The sequence below is a fragment of the Rhinopithecus bieti genome, unplaced genomic scaffold (assembly GCF_001698545.2).
Source record: "Rhinopithecus bieti isolate Rb0 unplaced genomic scaffold, ASM169854v2 scaffold_4600, whole genome shotgun sequence".
Lineage (NCBI taxonomy): Eukaryota > Metazoa > Chordata > Mammalia > Primates > Cercopithecidae > Rhinopithecus > Rhinopithecus bieti.
In genome coordinates, this window is record NW_016804545.1 from 1285091 (window position 1) to 1305960 (window position 20870).

General features: G+C 38.1%; 3 protein-coding genes across 6 annotated transcripts in view; 2 read left to right on the forward strand and 1 right to left on the reverse strand.

The window, feature by feature from the left end:
• RPF1 (ribosome production factor 1 homolog) overlaps positions 1-10484 on the forward strand; it is a 22229-nt gene extending 11745 nt beyond the window's left edge. Inside the window, exons 4-9 of the mRNA XM_017869124.1 lie at positions 2348-2443; positions 3027-3180; positions 8062-8144; positions 8568-8749; positions 8930-9056; positions 10125-10484. Of these exons, the coding sequence (XP_017724613.1) occupies positions 2348-2443; positions 3027-3180; positions 8062-8144; positions 8568-8749; positions 8930-9056; positions 10125-10166 (684 nt within the window). The 3' untranslated portion in view covers positions 10167-10484. The remainder of the gene's footprint in view (positions 1-2347; positions 2444-3026; positions 3181-8061; positions 8145-8567; positions 8750-8929; positions 9057-10124) is intronic.
• A 528-nt stretch (positions 10485-11012) lies between these two features.
• Positions 11013-19404, reverse strand: GNG5 (G protein subunit gamma 5). The gene is made up of 3 exons (XM_017869125.1): positions 18840-19404; positions 14624-14768; positions 11013-11238 (listed from the first exon to the last, which is right to left on the reverse strand). The coding sequence occupies exons 1-2, from the start codon at positions 18918-18920 to the stop codon at positions 14643-14645; spliced, it is 207 nt and encodes a 68-aa protein (XP_017724614.1). The 5' UTR covers positions 18921-19404; the 3' UTR covers positions 11013-11238; positions 14624-14642.
• The window catches only part of SPATA1 (spermatogenesis associated 1), a 59908-nt gene continuing 58164 nt past the window's right edge, over positions 19127-20870 (forward strand). For all 4 annotated transcript variants that reach the window (XM_017869119.1, XM_017869120.1, XM_017869118.1 and 1 more), the window contains exon 1: positions 19127-19246. The gene's annotated coding sequence lies outside the window, so the exon portion shown is untranslated. The remainder of the gene's footprint in view (positions 19247-20870) is intronic.

The following is a 20870-nucleotide window of genomic DNA, read 5'->3' on the forward strand; positions in this document are numbered from 1 at the left end:
CCCAATGCAATCCCTCCCCCCTCCCCACTCCCCGTCATAGGCCCCGGTGTGTGATGTTCCCCTTCCCGAGTCCAAGTGATCTCATTGTTCAGTTCCCACCTATGAGTGAGAACATGCGGTGTTTGGTTTTCTGTTCTTGTGATAGTTGAGCATTGTTTAATATAAGTTGTTTTCTTTAGAGATAAAACATGTCTTTTGCCCAGTTTTCTATCATGTAGTGTATTTTGATCATTTGTGGAACTTCTCTATTTGGATACCAATCCTTTATACGTATTAAAGGCATCTTCCAATTCATGGATTCTCTTTTATTTTCTATGGTGTCTTTTGAGGACGACGACCAGAAGTTCTTGATATAGTTGAATTTTGAAATTTTTAGCATTTAAAGCTTTTTATGTCATATTTAAGAAACTGTTCTCTTTCCTGTGATCCTAAGTTACTTTTTCTTTCTTTCTAAAATAAAGAGTTGTCTCTCATGTTTATTTACTTAATTGTTAGGAATTGTTTTCTGTTTGGTGTGAGAATGGAAACCAGTTACTTTCCTTGCTGTCTTTCACCCCAGCCTGTCCTTTTGTGCAGCATATATGTGTGTGTGTATGTGTGTATATATATATATACACACATACATACAGTTTATCCAATACCATTTTTGAAGTAGTGCAGCCTTTCCCCACAATGAATTGTAATGCCAAGTTATACATCAAATATCTATATATGCTTGGTCATTTTCTGGGCTATTTGCTTGGCCAGTTTGTCACTGCATCATTACTTTCTTAATTAGCTTCATAATAAGTCTTAATATCTGTAAGGGCAAGATGCTGCTTTCACTCCTGCCCCTAAATCCCCTCTCTTCAGATGTGTTTTGGCTTTAGCTAGGCCTTTGCTCCTCCATATAAATTATAAATGGCACAAAAATCAGATCAATTTGGGGATACATATATCCTCCAAATTGGGGATACATATGTATATATATAATATATATTTCTTAAGTCTTCTTTGAATAGTGAAACGTATTTCATGAATTTCATAGTTCTCTTCATGCAAGTTGACCCATAAATCTTCCTAGAGCTATTCCTGGGTATCTTACAGTTTTTGTTGGTGTAAACTGCATGTCTTTGAAAATTGTTTTGGTTGCCAATTTATAAAATACAGTGGATTTTGAGTAGTGATCTTCTAACCAGTAGCCTACCTAAATTCATTTCTAATTTGTTGGGATATTGTTTTCATTTTCTGTTTTAGATAATCATTTCTGCAAATGACAGTTTTCTTATTTTGACCTGTTTTCTCCCACTTTTGTGCCTTCTAGAACTTCTAGCTTAATGTCAAATAAATAGAAAAATCAATAGTGCCATCTTTGCCACATTCCTGATTTTCAAAAGAATACTTCCAATGCATCATCATTAATATTTGTGTCACTAAAGATAGATTATTAAGAGTTAAAGGTTAAGTAAATTTTATTTATTCTTAGGCTATTTTTTGTCTTGTTTATCATGAATGAATGTAGAATGTTATTAGATGTTTTCTTTGCAAATATTGAGGTGATTATGTGGCTCTTCTCTTTTATTGCATTAAGCATCATAATTAAATTGGGTTTATTTTTTGCTTAGAATTAATTATATCTATGTTCGTGAGTCAGACTACAGTAATGTCCACTTTTCATTCCTCATATTATTTTATTTTGGCTTTTTCTTTTTTAAATCAGTTTTTACCAAGATATCTATTCTCTTAGTCTTTTCTAAGTACTTTCTTCTTTGATCCTATTGAATCTTTGTTTTCTGATTCATTTATATCTCCTTTTATCTTTATTACTTTCTTCTGCTTCCTTTGAGTTGATTCTGTATTTATTGATTTGCTCAATATGTATTTTTTCTAATGTGAGCAGGTATAGCCATAAGACTTTCAGAGTACCACTTGGGTATATTCCACAAATTTTAAAAGGTACTACTCTCATTATTGTTTAAATCTGAGTGTCTCTTAATGGAAGATTTGTCTTCTTGTAATTTCATTAGTTTTTTTGCTTGTTTTTTTTTTTTTTTTTTTTTTCCCTGTGATTATTTTCACCAACCAAGTTGATGATGGAAATGAAAGTAGTTCAAGAGTAAACATATCTCATTTTCTGCCCTGAAGTGATTTCTGACAATTTTATTCAGTTTTATACTTGTATTTTACACAGGAGAAATCCACTCCATCCTCTTCCTGTGTCCATTAATGTCAGTCCTTCCTGGTCTGTCTTTAAATCCCTTATCAGCTAGGTACTCAGTGTTCAGCAGTCCTGCTGAAGCTACTTTTAGAATTCTGGTCCAGTAGAGTATTTGTTTGATGTAAAATTATCCTTCTTCTCTGTTCTCAGGTTGCTTATGATGAATCTACAGATGAATTTGCTTCTTACTTCAACAAACAGACTTCTCCCAAGATTCTCATCACAACATCAGATAGACCTCATGGGGTAAACACATTGATTAATTTAGTTCTTGAATTCTTAATTTTCTTATTAGTTCTATTTAAAGTACTCTGTTCAGAAGAGTTAAACCTTTAGTTAACCACCTTAAAGAATGCCTGTGAATAAGTAAATAAAACGTAGCAGTGGTGATATGATGTAGGTTTACTAAATACGATTCTTCAGGATAGGATTTCTCAACCTCAGCGTTGTTAGCATTTTAGCTGGAGAATTCTTTGTTATCGTGAGCCATCCTGTTCATTACAGGATGTTTACCAGCTTCCCTGGCCTCTATGCATTAGGTGCCAGTAGCAACCACACACCACTGCCACTACCACCAGTCATAACCATCAAAAATGTCTCCAGATATTGCCAAATGCGTCCCCTGATGGAGCAGAATTGCCCCTAATTGAGAACCACTGCTTTAGGATGATCAGCCTTTGATAAAAGAGGAGACACTCTGTTCCAGTTTCATGCTTTCCTCAGTGTTGCTTTCTATTAATCATAATAATCATTATTTCTTTCCTTATGTACCACATAAGATTTTTATTCTTTTCAAAACTATTCAAAATTTTGTTATTTTGTTTTGCAGAGAACAGTACGACTCTGTGAACAGCTCTCCACGGTTATACCAAACTCACATGTTTATTACAGAAGAGGACTGGCTCTGAAAAAAATTATTCCTCAGTGCATCGCAAGAGAGTTCACAGACCTGATTGTTATTAATGAAGATCGTAAAACCCCAAGTATCCTTTTTTTTTTAAAGGAGGTTTTCCTGTCCTCTCCCTCAACCCCTTAAAATATATTTAAAAGAATAAGGAAATATTGCCTATAACTTTCAGAAAATAATTTTTTTATCAGAAAATTATATCTCTTTCCAAGAATCTATAAACTGATTTTTCCTTTGTATTCACCATTTATCAGGCACATGCTACAGCCAAGAGATTATTTTAACCCTTAGTAAAAGATGCAGAGATAAAACAAGAGACAACCTTCAGGAAATTCATAGGTGGAGTAAATGGATATGTAAACTGAGAAAATATAGTGTGGATGGTACAGTTAAACAGAGAAATGCAGGATAGAGTGGGGACCCTGTGATTGGTACAAAGTCTGCCCTGGGAGGAAGGACTTCCTGTAGAAATAGATGCTGAAGCTGGATCTAGATGGATGAGGGTGAAGCAGGGGAATGAGGCAGAGAAAAGCGCTCAGTGCAGAGGGACAACCATTTGGAAAGAGAGGGAGGAAAGGGCTGACCTAGTTGGAGATCTGCATATGGTTTGTTATGGCTAGATTTTATGTTGCCAGAGGTGGTGTCACAGGATTAAGTTTTTGAGGTAGAGACTTGGGCCCATGTTATGTGTTTGTTCGTCTAAATTTTTCTGTGAGTCTCAGATCTGAGATGAATGTGTCACCTGAACCCAAGGTATTTCTTCCTATTGAGATAAGAGACTTCATAAAGGATATGTAGGTTTGTTGTTATTGTTGCTATTGTTTTATTTATTTATTGAATGATGGCTGTGAGTTCAGTAGCTTTAAAGATGACCAATTGAATGAGTCATCTTTATGATTTTTAATTTCATTAAAATAAAATTATAAAGAATTTACAAAAAAAAAAAATAGGGACAAGACTTTCTGTGGTGCCAGAATAACATTTTATTTCTAATATCAGTGAACACTGTTGTTTTTAAATTAGGGACTTAAAAGGCTGTTTTTTAAAAATCTAACTTTTATGATTTTTATTGTTTTCAATATAACTTACTTTATCCACTTGTTCTAGTAGCTTTCCAGAAACTAAAATAAACTATAACAAGCTTTGTAATGTGTTTTGTTGGCCATATTGTAGTTTGGTTTACCAGATTAATGTATCAAAGTATCTGAAATCTCTTGAATACTTAACTACTCCAGAAAAAATTTGTTTTTAAGGTAGTTGCTACCTCTTTTTCTTTTTTTAAACTGCCTCCACAAAGTGGTAAGGTCTGTTTTCCTCTTTTATTTTGGCAGTTAAAAAACAACTGTCATCACTTTGAGGCCGCTAGTAACCCTGCTAAGAAGCAAGCATTCATCAATTCAATAAATGTTCTATCCTTATTTTAGCCAGGGTGTTTTACATAGTCACACAGATTTCACCTATATCATCTATTGCCTTTAAAAAGTTTACATTTTCTGGCTGGATGTGGTGGCTCACACCTGTAGTCCCAGCACTTTGGGAGGCCTAGGCCAGCAGATTGCTTGAGGTCAGGAGTTTGAGACCAGCCTGGCCAACATGGCAAAATCGCATCTCTACTAAAAATACGAAAATTAGCTGGGTGTGGTGGCACATGCCAGTAATCCTAGCTACTTGGGAGGCTGAGGCACTAGAATTACTTGAACCCGGGAGGCAAAGGTTGCCATGAGCCGAGATGGTGCCCACTGCACTCCAGCCTGGGTGACAGGGCAAGACTGTCAAAAAAAAATATAGTGGTGATTCCTGGAGACTTAGCATGGGTTCAGGAATAAAAATCACAACTCCTAATGATGACACATGGCGGAAAAGTTGAAAAAACAGTATTTAGCCTGTGGGAAAGTAGATTCTAGGAACATGGCATCTTTCTAAAGACATTGGAGGGGCTACTGTATGAAAGAGTAGTGCTGAATGGTGGAAGTAAAGGGATATACTTTTTTGACTTATTCTAAAATAGAACATCAGCTGTCTAAACTGTAGAAACCTACTAGTGGCTTTGAGTCAGGGCAGCTGTTTTATCAAATACAGATTGCATTATTTGCTAGTTTTGTGATTTTAGTCAAGTTTCTTAGCCACTCAATTTCCTCATTTTTTAAATGTAGGAAATAATAACTATCTTTAGAGTTCCCACAAAGATCACATTAAATGTATTATGTTTATAAAGCATGGTGTCTGGTAGTGCCATGTGGTAGTCATTTTAGTAAACATGTGGTATAGTGAGAAGCATGTAAACTTTATCTTTACAGACCTACATCCTGTATTCATTATTTCTAAATGGGGAACTACTGGCATTTGAGGTAGGGTAATTATTTGTGCTACACTCTTGGCAGCTTGTAAGATGGTTTGCATTCCTGGCCTTTGGATTCTAAATACCAGTAACACCTCAGTCATCCTGACAAACAAAATGCCTCTGTACATTTCCAAATGTGAGCAGCTGTCAGCCAAGGGCTTAAGCTAGGTGCAGTCCCACCCTAGTTGAGATGTGCAGTTGCCTTGGTCTGATTTACTTAGGCTAATTTACTTGACCCTCTTCAGCCTCTTTTCCTCATTACTGAAATAGGCATGATGACTCCTGTTTTGTGTGATTTGTGTTAGGGATTAGCAGTAATGTAAATAAAGCCTCTTGTACAATGCAAGTACACAGGAAAAGAAGTTATTTAGAAACTGGTAAGTTTGGATTTTGTACTTTGCTTTTGACACAGACCACAATTTAGTGGGAATGTTCTAGAAAGGATTTAAGCCTTGATTTGGGGGTTGGAAAAAATGACTTATATTTCCTAGACCCCTTAATAAATACTTTTGGCTGTATTTCATGAAGTTTAACCTGTGGTGAATCTTTTAAAATGATAGAATTCAAACGTTTGCTGAAAAATCTGCCTGCAGTCTCAGCACTTTGGGAGGTTAAGGCAGGTGTATCGCTTGAGACCAGCCTGGGCAAGATGACAAAACCTTGTCTCTACAAAAATTAGATGGGCATGATGGCATGCCTGTAGTCCCATTTACTCGGGAGGCTGAGGTGGGAAGATTGCTTGAGCCGGAGAGGTTGAGGCTGCAGTGACCCATGGTCGTGCCATTGCACTTCAGCCTGGACTGCAGAGTGAGACTGTCTCAAAAAAGAGAAAAAAATTCCCATCCCTAACTGTTAGCAGATTAGTTGGGAAGAAAGGTGTTTTCCTGACTGTAACTCAAATAAGTGATGAATGCTGTGGTAGCAGTAAGAACTGAGAAGATTTAGATCTTAATTCTGACTGCATAAAAAGGTGACATTTGAAGTAGACCATAATAGATGAGTAAAATGTTGCAGGTATTCAAATTAGCAGAAGCAAAAAATGCATGCTAGGATTAACATATATAGTACATAAGACTGCGAGTGCCTACCAGTTAGGAAACAGCTTGGTGTGGGCATAGGGTAAATAGGTTGAAAAGGTAATTTGTGGCCACATTATGAATCTCATACCAATGTCTTCTTTCTGTAGATGAGTCTGTGATGAGAGTAGTATGAAATTAGCTACAGCTGTCAAGACTGTGAAGGTATCTAGTTTGTTTTTCACTTAGCACATGAGAAACTATGGTATAGATATAATGAAACAGCTAAGTCCCATAGCTGGTTACTTACAGAACCAAGGCCTAAGTCCAGACTTGATTTTACAATCTGCATTAGGAGATGTACTTGAGATGGTGAGGAAAAAGGTCAGACCAACCACAATACTACTTTAATAATCTAGGTGGAAAATCTCGAGGACCTCACTACGACAGTAAGGGTAAAGAGGATGCTAAGTGAGGAAGTTCTGAAGGTTAAAGCAGTTAAGATTTGGTGGGAGAGGGAGAAGTTGAAGATACCATAGCTTCTAATCTGGAGGAATGAGTGTTGATGCCATTGTAAAAAGATGGCAACATCTGCTTAGAAAGATACATATTATATGCAGATAGACTTGAAACCATCTGATTCTGGCCTATTTAAGTTGTTAAATCAGATGAAATGTGTTTGAAAATTTCTTCTAAACTAGAAAAGCGTAATACAAAGTGAAAGCCCTGTCCATTGCCATTAATATGCCTGCTTGTAATGCCATTAAGCAATAGCCAAGAATTACTCATGAAAAGTAAAGGTGTTTCAAGTGAAGGTCAGGTTGTGCCACAAAAACTTGAAGAACATTATATAGGTAGCAACCTTAGTTTGCAGCACCCAGAACTTCTAGAGTCCTTGGGCTGCTAGTCCTGCTGGTTGTAGGTAGGTGATCTTACATTTCATTTGTAGTTTAGCGTGTCTAGCATAATTCTCAATTTATGGGAAATGACAGTCAGTGAATGGCTATTAATTGGTTAGTTGATTATAATTTGTGGTACAGTAATCCTAAGTAAGGGCTGATCTCTTGCAAAATACTAATAACCTTAATTTCATAGAGGAAAGTTTAGGAGTCTGGTCTCTTGGGATGTTATTCAAAGTTGACAGCATATTCTGACCATACAAATGTGTAAAAGTGACATTTTGGGGTTATACATCTTCAGAACATGGAGGTAAAACACTGTATTTGCAGTGTTACATGATTGTAGAATCCCATCCTATTTTACTCCTAAGAGTAGTGGTCAGTTAAAGAGCTTTTTTTGAGCTACTTTAGGGTACCTTAACATAACCTATTGAGGGTGATGATTAACTATTATATTGTAAAAAGAGAAAAAAAGGACTACCATAGTCTATTTTCTTGGAAGATTTTGACTGATTTTGAGCTTTTGATATGGTAGGAAAATGTCACTTCAGAGGAATACGTACATCTGCCTGTTCACTTGGGTACAGATTTTAGGGACCTTTGGATGTAGAGGACCAGTTATTTAAACAATTAGGTTGAGATTACAGAGTTCAATGTGTTTCTCTTAAGTTCAATGTGTTTCTCTTAACTTTTATGAACAGATGGACTTATTTTGAGTCACTTGCCAAATGGCCCAACTGCTCATTTCAAAATGAGCAGTGTTCGTCTTCGTAAAGAAATTAAGGTAAGTTTTATACATTCCTTGATTGGCATTGATCTCTCCACAGTATTTGATTAGTAGATGCTGTATCTTAATAGCTCTAATTTATTTTAATAATGGCATTTTTTCTCCCGATTACAGCAGTTTTTATCTATCAGTTTTCCTGGGAGACTGTGGTTAAGTTACAGCCAGCAGGCAATAGTCTTCATTACTATGAAGCACGTTGATTTTCTAATAGGATATTTTTTGTTGTTGCATTCACTGCATATTAAAATAATTTTAGATACGTCTTATTTCATGGGTTTGGTAAGCCATCTGTGGTAGTTTGTCACTAAAAAACGATAAATTTTGCAAATTTGTCATGTAAATTTTGATATTTGAAATTGCATTGGGAGGTATTGCCAATTAGCTTAGCTCATGGTGATATTTATTTTCATTATTTTCTAGAGAAGAGGCAAGGACCCCACAGAACACATACCTGAAATAATTCTGAATAATTTTACAACACGGCTGGGTCATTCAATTGGACGTATGTTTGCATCTCTTTTCCCTCATAATCCTCAATTTATTGGAAGGCAGGTTGCCACATTCCACAATCAACGGGATTATATATTCTTCAGATTTCACAGGTGAGGAAGGTAAACTTGTTGAACTTTGACTTCAATCATGAAATATATTTTCAACATGAACTAATTTTCCAATATATTGTAGCAAGTATCATACAAGATAAAATGAATTATCTTTTGAACCCTGTAATAATGTTAAACAATAGCTCATTCAGATTAATTTAACTCTTTTTCTCTTTGAAGATACATATTCAGGAGTGAAAAGAAAGTGGGAATTCAGGAACTTGGACCACGTTTTACCATAAAATTAAGGTCTCTTCAGAAAGGAACCTTTGATTCTAAATATGGAGAGTATGAATGGGTCCATAAGGTATGTGCTTATTGTTTTAAAAAACTAAGTTATTTTTAAAGTATGAGATAAGAGGGTGGGAGGAGAGAGAGCATCAGGAATAGCTAATGGATGCTGGGCTTAATACCTAGGTGATGAAAATGATCTGTGCAGCAAACCACTATGGCACATGTTTAGCTATGTAACAAACCTGCACATCCTGCACATATACCCCTGAAAAGAAAAAAAGCTACAATATCTGGGTTTGATGATTAACCGTGGTTCATCTGAAGTATAAACATCAGTGGTTCTCAAAGTGGTACCAACACCATTACCTACGAACCTGTTAGGAATGAAAATTCTTTGGCCCGCAGACCTATTGGATCAGCAACTTAGGGGGTGGGGCCCAGCAGCAATCTGCTTATAAGCCTGTGTTATATGTGACTCTATTACATGTTTCTTGAGAACTACTGATAGTTTTCTTAGACGTTTGGAGATCATCATCTTAAATCATAAATGAAAACAATGAAAACTTTCAATGTTTTAAAACATCCTTTTTTTGTTTTTGTTTTTGTTTTGAGATGGAGTCTCAGCTCTGTTGCCCAGGCTGGAGTGCAGGGGCACCATCTCTGCTCACTGCAACCTCTGCCTCCAGGGTTCAAGCTATTCTCCTGCCTCAGCCTCCCGAGTAGCTGGGATTACAAGCGTGCACCACCACACTGGCTAATTTTTTGTATTTTTAGTAGAGACGGTTTCACCGTGTTAGCCAGGATGGTCTTGATCTCCTGATCCGCCCGCCTCAGCCTCCCAAAGTGCTGGGATTACAGGTGTAAGCCACCGCACGTGGTCTAAAACATCCTTTTCTATCTAGTATAAGCAGTACTTCACTTAGTAACATTTTATTTTAAAATCACACACACACACACAAAGTAACTGCCAACATCTTTTATATTAGACCGAAGACTGACTATTCAGGGTCTCACACAAACCCAGTTTTTCAGTGCGTTACCTATAAAGTTCTAGGGACGTTAACTTTTACTATTTTACCTGAATTGTTAATTATATTTTTGTTTTCTTTTCTTCTTCCACTCCCCCACTTTCCACTTTCAGCCCCGGGAAATGGATACAAGTAGAAGAAAATTCCATTTATAAAATACTGAGAGAATAATATTGGATTTTGCTGAACAGGCCTATCTTGAACTTGGGTAATTTATTTTTGACAGAATACTCTCTTCAAAATGGCATTAGTTGATTTCATAAGCCTCTCACGTTTGGACAGATTACCAAATGCCATGAATTGCCACTGTGTGTTTATGTAGAAAATACAAATAAAAGTTATTTTGATGGCTTAGTTTTTCTTAAATTTAGTTATCTTGTTTTTGCGTAACTGAATAATTAAGTTGGAATCAAGATTCAGATTAACTTTCCTATTTGCATAGAACACATGAGAGGAATAAAATGGTTGGTAAATATTGGCTAACCCTTGATTTTTACACCAGGTTAATCTTGGATTCCCAGTGTCTGGCACAGTTTTAATAACTTAAATGGAGGCCAGGTTTCTGGAGGTTTTAACATTCTCTTAAGCCTTCAGAAGGGTAAAAAATTTAAAGCAAAATGATCTACCAGGGTTTAAAGCAAAGTTACAAATTACTGAAGCTAATCTTTGCTCCTGATTTTGAGGTGTTTGGTTTTTTGTGGCCAGGTTAGGGGGAGCTCTTTTTTACCTCATTACATGGTGCTGTAGTACTCCATTCAGGCACTGAAACAAAGTTAACCCTATAAGTAATTCATGCATGGAAACCTGTAGAACTTAACAGCCTCCTCCTGACCTTACAATAAAGGTTTGCGGTTTACCTTTAATTCCCTAGCAGTCTTGCCAGATGTATGGCATAAAGTCATGTAAGAAGAGTAGGTGGAACAAACTGTACAAACTTAACCCCTTCAGGTGTTCAGAACAGATTAATATACCATGTATTTAATACCAATAATAATGCAAAATAAAACTTTCATACTAAGTTTTATTGTATGCTGCCGCCAGTGTATATAAAACAATTACCCTTGTGAAACAGAAATTCATGAAAATTCAGAGAGGTAGATGTTAAGGACTGACAAAAGTAGAAGTTTGTATATTATGGCACATGTGTTACAGGGATAAGCTTTTGTACAGGCTTCAAATGTAGCTCTCTTGAATATTCACTGGATCATAAGGAGTGGTTTGGGAAACCTAAGATAGGAAAAAAAAGGTGAGTTAGGGTAAAGTATCAAAGAATATAGTTTTTAATTTTTTTCATGAATAACCTGAGAAACAGGATGGGAAATGTCCATGGTGCAGTAACCAGTAAAATCTTTCCCTTAATTTTCACAACCACTCTGATGTGTAAGTCATTCCTGTTTTATAAACAGACTTACAGATTAACTTGCTAAGATTACTGCCAAAATACATTCTGTATATAATAAAAAAAGGTTAATAAAGCTCTCAAATCAAGAAAAATCCAAACATCCTTAGAAAAATGAGCAGGAGTATTTAGCAGGGCAGTTTGGCAGTATCTAGTGAAGTAGAAGATGCAACCACACTTCTAGTTACCTAGATAAACCCAGAAATAGAGAAACATGTACAAGGATATTGACTGTATTAGTATTTTAACTGCAAAGAACTGAAACACCTAAATATAACTCCATAAAAGAATGGATAAACGAAGGTTTCTACATATGATGGAACACAAAGCTATAAGTTATGCCTTAAAAAATAAGTTATGTTTTCTAACCATAAAATATTTCAGTTAAAAGAGTATAAACTAAAAAATTTTAAAAATGAAAGAATATTAAATTTAAAAAGGTGCACTAAAAAATTAAAACATGAGCATACTAACTTTAGGATTATTGATATGGAAAGGTACAAAAGTGTTAATCTGAGATATTTTGTAACAAAATGTTTAAGAGGCATTAACAGAATGCTATGAAAATGTTTAATCTCACCTAAAATAGTAATAAACAAGACTTAGGGCTCAAGGAAAAAGCATTCTCATCTTTCTAGTGGAAGGAAGGCCAAAGTATTATATTGGCAGGGGATATCAAGTACAACATTGTAAAAATGTTAAATGTTCACTCCTTGACTAATTTTACTTCTAGAAATTTAATAGAGGTACGAAGTATATATATATAGTTGTTCACCAAAATCTTCACCTCACTGTAACCTCAAATTTTGGAAACTTAAATATTCAAGGAAGTATAATTCAATCACAGTACAACCATTAAAGATCTTGTTTACAAAGAATATTTAATGAAATAAGAAATTCACCATTTAAAAAAGGCAGAATGAAAAAGCAAATACTGATCCTTCAATTTTTTTATTTAAAACATTTTCATGGCACACATAAAATGTTTCATACAAAAACTACCTTAATTTTACATGTGTTTCCTCACTGTCAATAAGCCTGTCGTCTTATCGGCATTTTTTGTGTATACATGTTCTACTAAGTTTTTAATCCCGTATTATTTCTTCTATTTTGTTGTGTGTAAAGAAGGAAAAATTTTAAAAGCTGGAATCTCAAAAAAAAAAAAAAAAAAATTCCTCTTAAAAGGAAATACAGGGCTGGGCACAGTGGCTCATGTCTGTAATCCCAGCATTTTGGGAGGCTGAGGCGGGCAGATCACCTGAAGTCAGGAGTTTGAGACCAGCCTGACCAACATGGAGAAACCCTGTCTCTACTAAAAATACAAAAATCAGCTGGGTGTGGTGGTGTGCACCTGTAATCCCAGTTACTCAGGAAGCTGAGGCAGGAGCACTTGAACCCGGGAAGCAGAGATTGCAGTGAGCTGAGACTGCCCCATTGCACTCCAGCGATAAAACTATATACACATAACTCCAATGTAGATTCTTTACATTCATGCCACTCAATGTAGGTCTAGTACTATCAGCATCAGTGTAAGTGGGCAGTTGTAAGAAATGCAAGTTGTAGGGACTCACTTCAGACCTTCTGAATTTGAATTTGCATTTTAACAAAGTGATTTGCATATATTCAAGCTGGAGAAGCAATGCTTTGATGCCCAATTATTCTTCTCCTAGCCCAAATTGCTTCAAATCTTAATATCCATCAAGCTGTTTTCTTATACTGCTGGGATTAATAGACATTATTTTACATTCTGGGTTCTTACCCCAGCCATATTTTTAAAATTGAGCAATTCATTTAAACACTTATCTGTAGACTGCTATGAACAAACTAATACAACTATTAACAGCTGCCCAGTATTTTATTCAAATGAAAATAAACCACTCTGTAAAGTGAATACAAGAACTGAGGTTAAAAAAAATCATTAATAAACCATAAAAATATGAAACTTCCAAAAACTACCATGAAGAATTAAATGAATAGTACCAGAAACAAAGAATATGATAATAAACAGTTAAATATGAAAGTGAATTACTTCTTCATGTGCATTTTTGTGCACGTGACACCTGTTTTCAAAGGACTTTTTTTCCCCCTGGTACTTCAAAAAACTTAAAACATCTTAACCAATCATTGTATTTACTGGAAACATGTACTTATACAGACTTCCTGGACACTACCAGGTCTACAAAGCTTAATTAAGGAGGGCACAACTATGTAACAAGGTATTTTAGGAAGCAGCTTCCTGGGCTTTGGAGAGTCAGAATGTTAGTAAGGGGTGTGTGCCATATACAAAACCTTTTTTTAAAAAGTACTATTAGTTTGCCTCTCATAGGTCAATATTGAGTACATTCCCTAACTAAAGTACTAAGAATTTATAAAATGCAGCACCCTTCAGTTACATTTTAAATGATCCAAAACGTTTTTGGTCACATCTCTTAGACTAACATACATTTGTACACATGGCATTTGATCTGGAAAGCACAAATTAATGTACTGAAGCATGCTTTAATAAAGCCAGCAGGGTCTCTAGTTTTTAATTCTCTGAAATTCAGTCCACTGTCTGTTTGCCACCAAGAACTCATATACTGCATTTCCTTCATGTTTCATCTTTAATCCAACAAATGAGAACAAAACATAAAGCCTGTTCTACCTCAGTCCAAACGCCTTTACCACACTGGCTTACTCAATTACATCTGATTTTCTCTTGCATTTCCAATTCCCAGTCTTTGCTATACTGCTCTACAGCTGGGTTTAGTTAGAGCAACAACATCAAAGAGTTAATCCAAATCAGCTGGTAGTACTTTAAGTTATCCCCATAAACAATGCAGTTTTTTAAAAAACTGTCTAAATATTTGCCAGGTACACAAAAAGAAAACTAGTACTTGGGGACTCCCAAGATGCATATGCCATTAGGCCGATGCTCTAAAAAGTGACAGATGGCTTGTTACAGCAGTGGGATTTTGTAGTAACTCTCCTATACCCTCTTTATGGTTATTAAATCCTCTATTTAACCTTCTTATAGTAAAATAGAAACGATTAGCCTTCATGACTACTAAGTCAGCAAGTTTCATGAATCCTTACTTTCCTTGCAAAACAGAAAAATACTGGAAATGGAGGGCCAAAGGAAAGGGCATGGGATGATCTTTTAAGTGCTGCAAAGAAAGAGAAGACTAGTTATTCCTACAATGTGGGTTTTGGTTTTAATTTAAGGAAACTTACCTTTGAAAGATTCATTTTACTACAAAAAGGAACAGACTTTCTGAGGCCTGAAGGGATTTGTACTTGAAGATACTCCAGTCAGCAGAGGGTCATGTTGAGCATTCTGCAGACAGAATTGTTTCAAGTCTGCAGCTGCCTGGGAAACCTATACATAACAAAGAGGGGAGGGAAGCGCCAGATGGTGAAAACATTTTAATGAAGGTTTTCTCAATCTTTGGAAATACTGTACTTCCAATAAAACAGTACTTCTCTTGCTTCAAAAGAAGATACTATATAATAATTGAAGACTTAAGTCATATAGTGAGCTCTTTTTTTTTTTTTGAGACGGAGTCTCGCTCTGTCGCCAGGCTGGAGTGCAGTGGTGCGATCTCGGCTCACTGCAACCTCCCCCTCCTGGGTTTAAGTGATTCTCCTGCCTCAGCTTCCTGAGTAGCTGGGACTACAGGCACGCATCACCACGCCCAGCTACTTTTTGTATTTGTAGTAGAGACGGGGTTTCACCATGTTGGCCAGGATGGTCTCGATCTCTTGACCTTGTGATCTGCCCGCGTTGGCCTCCCAAAGTGCGAGATTACAGGTGTGAGCCACCGCACCCAGCCTAGTGAACTCTTAATACTTAAAACCAATGCTTGTAAATAAGACTGATTTAAAGTATGTTTTCTTTTGTTTGGTTACTAGAAGAATCAGATGACTGAGTACAAACAGTAGAATTATGTTTATTTTTGCAAAGCACAGCACATCTTATTAATAATAGGCTGTTCAAGTGCAAACCTGAGGGTACTTAACATCTTGTTTCTTAAAAAAAAATTAAAGGTTCAACAAAAAGCAGTAACATTCTAGCAAACTATTATTTTGTCTTGAAAGCAGTATTAACTGGAAAAAGGCTACTGTGAATGAACATAATGTGGGATAGCACATAATTTAGAAACGCAAACACTGTAAGAATGCATTCAGTATACTGATCCTCAAATTTATCAGACCCTTATACTGTTGGCATTTAAACTAAAACAAATTAAAAGAGGCATGCATTCTTTCACTTAGACATCTACTATTTCTATATATTCTGCTAAGGTGATGTAGGATATAAACAAAATAACCATAAAGCCATAGAAGTTCCTTAAGTCCTGTTTGGGTGGCTCTGTATATGTATATTAACACTTAAACCATATTTAAGTCAATAGTTTCTTAAAGGCAGGCTGCTCAGAAAAACTTAAATTGAAGTTTGCTATCAGCCTTTCAGTCACATGACACTGGGCAGAAATCTGTCACTGTCCAGTTTAATAACATTAAAATAGTTGATGGTACACAAACACCAAAACAATGAACTGAACTGTTCAGACGTGGAACATGAATAAAACATGCCCGAAATGCATCTAATATCTGAAGTCTTGAGCTGAGATTTAAGAAGTGGGAGAAATACTCATTTATTTTATTCTCAGTCTTTACCACAAGGAGGCTGGGAGCAGGTGTCCAGTCCATCCAGCTGGATATGTGACCTTAGGGAATTAATAGCATCACAAATGCTCTCTATACCAAGAACCCCTGCAGATTACAGCTGTACCTCCAACCTGATAAAATAATTCATCATCCTAAGATGAATCTAAACGCTTATCAAATCTATTTGTGTGTCTGGCTTATACAACAGTCCAGGGTAATGAGTTCCATAGGTTTAATAGCTCCTATGTAAAAGAAGTATTTTACAAATGACTAAACCCCTCATCCCCTCCCTTCCAAAAGAAGTGTAGCTAAAGTAGGGGAACAGTGGTGTCCTTTTTCAACAAATATTGTAACAATGTTTAGTGTTTTCATTCATATTAACCAGCAGGAAGCATAAAGAGTACCTGTTAATTTTTAAAGTGTAGGTGGGGTCCAATGTAACTCCCTTTCACAAGTTCCAAGCACCACTATGTGCTGCATATACTTACAGGCACTGAGAATACATAACAGCCAGAGAGAGCCCTGTTGTTATGGAGCTGACAGTTCAGAGAAAATGACAGACAAGGTGCTCTGTAGTAAAATGAGTAATCGTTTAGATAGTGACCGGGTGCCCACTTAAGGGAAGGTGTCTGAGGTGACATTGAAGCTGAGATCTCAATGACAAGAAATCCAACCAAATAACCATCAGTGAGAAACAGCATTCCAAACAGTGAGGAAAGCTGAGACAAAGACTCTAAAACTGGAACAAGCTGCTAGCACCCAAGGCACTGTAACAATCACCATCCAGAGGTTGAAACCCTGTAATCCTGGCCTAATTATTAGTGCCCCTTTTCACTCTCAAAAATGTCCTGACCTACCTATGACAGTTTGTGAAGCACTTATGATAAGTTCTATCAACTGTGCTCAAACATAAAGGTTAAAAGATTGTACTAGTTTAAAAATCTCACAAAAAATCACCTAGCCCAGTCATTGATAAAATAGATACACAATGTTAAACCACATTTAGCAACATGTCTAAAGAAAAGCTCATTTAAAAGTCCCAAAGGGGATGCTCCCCTTCTTGCTACAGCCTTAACATCAGGCAGTAACTCCAAAACCAAATCATTTCTGGTGCCTTTAATGATCCCGACCAGAACCAGAAGGCTACTGAAGATTTAGGTAGGATCGGCTTGGGGGGATTAGGGGAGTAGCAGCTAGGGTTTTCAAGGTAAAGTTCTTGGAGTATTTTAGTTTGAGGACCTCATGTCATTTTCTTTGGAGACTATGTACAATTTATTGCTTTCACTATCCAGCCCCATTTTTTCTTTCTTGGTCCATCCTATCTGTGATAAAGGCATACCTGAATGATATATAATGGTTAATAAATAAATGATTTCGAATTTCAGAGCCAAATCCAGCCAAGACTCACTAGAAACCACTGTGATGAGGTAAGAATTGGGAGAGTAGAGAAATAGATTCCAAATTGCAGTGAGGTCTACAGCACTTCAAGGACTCTAAGTGAGGGGGATCCCACACCAAGACGAATGAGAATTTCTCTTCCCTTCTGAGTTGACCACAACTGAGTAAGCAGGTCCCTCACATTTCTAGTTAACAAAGCTAAATGGGAGACCCTCTCTCAGGGGGATCCTACAACAAGACGAATGAGAATTTCCCTTCCCTTCTGAGGTGACCACAACTGAGTAAGCTAGGTCTCTGACATTTCCAGTTAAGAAAGCTTAGAGACCCTACCTCTCTCACTCCACAAAACATTTCAGGAAGTAGTAAAGACTAGCCTGGTGAGTATAAAATCAAATCATCTTAGGAACTGGCTGCTTTTAACAGGGCACATGATTTACATTCTTGTTTCTTTTTTTAACTGCAGAAGTGTTTCACATGTAGCCTGACCTATTGTACCAGAAAGAAGCCAATCCATTCAGGACTGTAAATATCAGGAAATACTTAGAATAGCACTTGAATGTCAAGTTGTTCTATCAACACAGACAAAACGCTTTTTCTCCCAAAGTACCCCAAGACAAGACCAATACTAACCAGACGCCAAAATAAGACCAATCATTACCCACAATAATCATTTTCTCGGGCATGCGGACCAGTCGATATCCCCAAGGTCAAATACGAGCAAACTGTGCCATAGGTATGAAAGGCACGCTTTGTTTGAGGTTGTACGGGGCACTAACCGGAACTTCACACTCCAGGATCGTTTCGAAAAATGCTGCTTTAATCCATAGTTTAAGTTATGCAATAATTCGCTTAAAAGTATGTGTTCAATGGACAAGAGAAGTTGAAGGTAAGAATTTAATACTAAAGGAAGTAGGTTTGGGAAAGATAAAACGGGGGGAGAAAAGTCTGCTCTGAATCAAAAGTCGGAAAATACCCTGTCCGATGAGAAACAGCAGGCTGGCGAAGTGGGAAAGGAAGGGTGCGGACGGCGCGCGGAGGCGCAGCTTGTTGGCGAGACCAGCCGACAAGGCGGCCAAGGGAGGTAAGAGAGGGAGGAGGACCGGAATGTGGGCCACGGTTCAGCCCAGAGGCCAGCCCTCCTCGGAAAGTCCTGGGGCGGAAGGGCGAACTAATCGTCCCTCCAAAACACAGCCTAGACCCACGCGGCGCCTTCTCTAAAGCTGGCCGCTCCCCGATCGCCGCCACCAAGCGCGCGTCCTCTCCAGGGGAAGCGAGGGCCGGCGCGTGTCCCGCCCGCCCCCGCCAGCTGGGCCGCCGGATCCCACCCGCCGCTGCTGCAGCCGCCGCCTTCCTCCCGCCTCGGCCGCCCGCCCCAGCTCACTTTGACGCGGTTGAGCCCGGCCTCCAGCCGGAGCTGTTGAACCACTTTCTTCATAGCGGCAACGCTGGAGGAGCCAGACATGCTGCACACGACGGCCGGGCCGATTCGTGGGTCGGTGGGTCGTGGGCCGTGGGTCGGCGGGGCCAGACAACTAAGCAGCGCGCGGCGGGGGCGGGGCTCCGAACTTTGTCTCTAAGTTTCCGGTTCTGTGCTCAGCGACTCCACCCTCGATGCGCATGCGCGCCTTTCCCACCCTCTGTTCCGGCTCCTCACCAGGCCAGGAGCGCGAGCCTGGAGGAGGGGGAGGAGAAGGGGCGGAGCAGTCGGTGGGCGCGGCTGCTGGGGAGGCGAGCGCGCCTGGACTCTTAAGTTCTCCTTTCCTCTCCAGAGGGACCGATTAGGGAGAGGTAAGGAGACAGCTCATCGTTAGCCGCTAAGACCTAAGAGGGGGTCTGAAGAGGGCCAGTGAGGGAAGTCGGAGCTGTGGGAGTTTCTAAAAGGTCCGGCGGCGGGTGACCAGGTCTCAGTTTTCCTCCCAGAGTTTGTGGGAGGGGTTGAGGGAAGTGAGGGGAGATGCCCGCCGAGGCGTAGGAGCTACTGTGCACCCGGCGTGAGTCACCCGCACACCCCCGCCACGCCGTACAGGCGTGTCTCTTTGTGACCCGAGTTTGGCCAACAGGCATTCTCAGTTCCACCCCCAACCCCCAGTCTGGCTGACACGAGGCGGAGGGAAGGTGCGGAGGTCGCTGTCGCCTACCCAGCGGAGCCGGGCGGGCGGGGAACAGGGGCGCTGATTCGCTGGAGAAAGGACCTTCTCGAGGTTTGACTTTACTGGCTTCTTAGCTCTTGAATTGGTTTTTTCTGAAGGAGATTGTGAAGAAGCCAAGGTGCTTGCTGAAGATTACACCTGTCTACTCTGTTACCCATTTACTCTGGAGAATTAACGCTTATTGTACTTTTTAAAATAAAACTTGTTTTGGTGTCCGGAAAGTTTGTTTTTTAGTATTTCCGTTGTAATTTATTACCTCCTGCTTGAAATTGAGTCCCAAAGGAGTTTTTAGGAGAGAGGGTAGGATCTAACCAAACAAAATAGGCTCAGCCAGCCAGTCAGTGTGTCTTTCCTTCATCCATGGAAATGTGTGTGTGATGTCACAGCACTAAGGGCAGATGTTTCCTATTTCTTTTGGGGTAGTCAGTCCCCGAATGCGCTGATGTTTTCCATTAATGTGAATAATTTCATCATTAATGGATTTCAAATTTTTTATTAGAGAAGCATATGTAATTGCTCTGGTCAACAAAATCTAAATTACTTGCTCAACAGTTTATATCAGTTTGCAAAAATGTACATCGTGTAAGTTTAGCATCTTACTTAATTCGTACGGATGTAATTAATGATTGGGGTTAAAACCAGGGTTTGAATTCTGGCTCTGCTACTTATGGTATTCTTGGGCAAGCTACTTAAATTACTGAGGCTTTTTTTCCTTATTTCAAAATAAATTATAAAGCTTCGTAGAGTTGTTTTCAGAATGAAATGACATTATATATAAAAGAATATGAAAGCTATCTCAATAAATATTGTCTTTTCCCAAAAGGTGTTATAATTATTTTACCTTTGGTGCTTTGTTGACTGTGTAATGCTAAAACGTCATTCACACTTTACAGGTTTGTAAGATTAAACACAAGTATCTTTATTAAAGAATGATCTATTTTACAGTAGTTGTAAAATATATCACTGAACTCTTAGAACCGTGGAATGTTAATGCTGGAAGAGATTTTAGGGAATATATGGTCCAATAATTACTTCTGTGAGGGAGACTGGTTGAGGAATAAAGTGTTTTAGGCCAAAACAGTTTCAGAAAAAAAAAAAATTATTGCTTTTTTATTAACTGCTGCATTGGGAAACCACAGACTGGACTGCTGTCTCAAACACTAGATATTATTGTTTGTAGCGTGTGTTTAAAGATTCTATTTAGGATACAAAAGAAAAAAAAAAACCATTGAGGCCGGGTGCGGTGGCTCACGCCTGTAATC

What these genes read in the sequence shown, in the direction of transcription:
- GNG5 (XM_017869125.1), bottom strand. Translation starts at nt 18,920, where the DNA reads ATGTCTGGCTCCTCCAGCGTTGCCGCTATGAAGAAAGTGGTTCAACAG. An exon ending in CCGGGCTCAACCGCGTCAAA is followed by an intron (nt 14,769 to 18,839) that starts GTGAGCTGGGGC and finishes TGTTATGTATAG; the next exon opens with GTTTCCCAGGCAGCTGCAGA.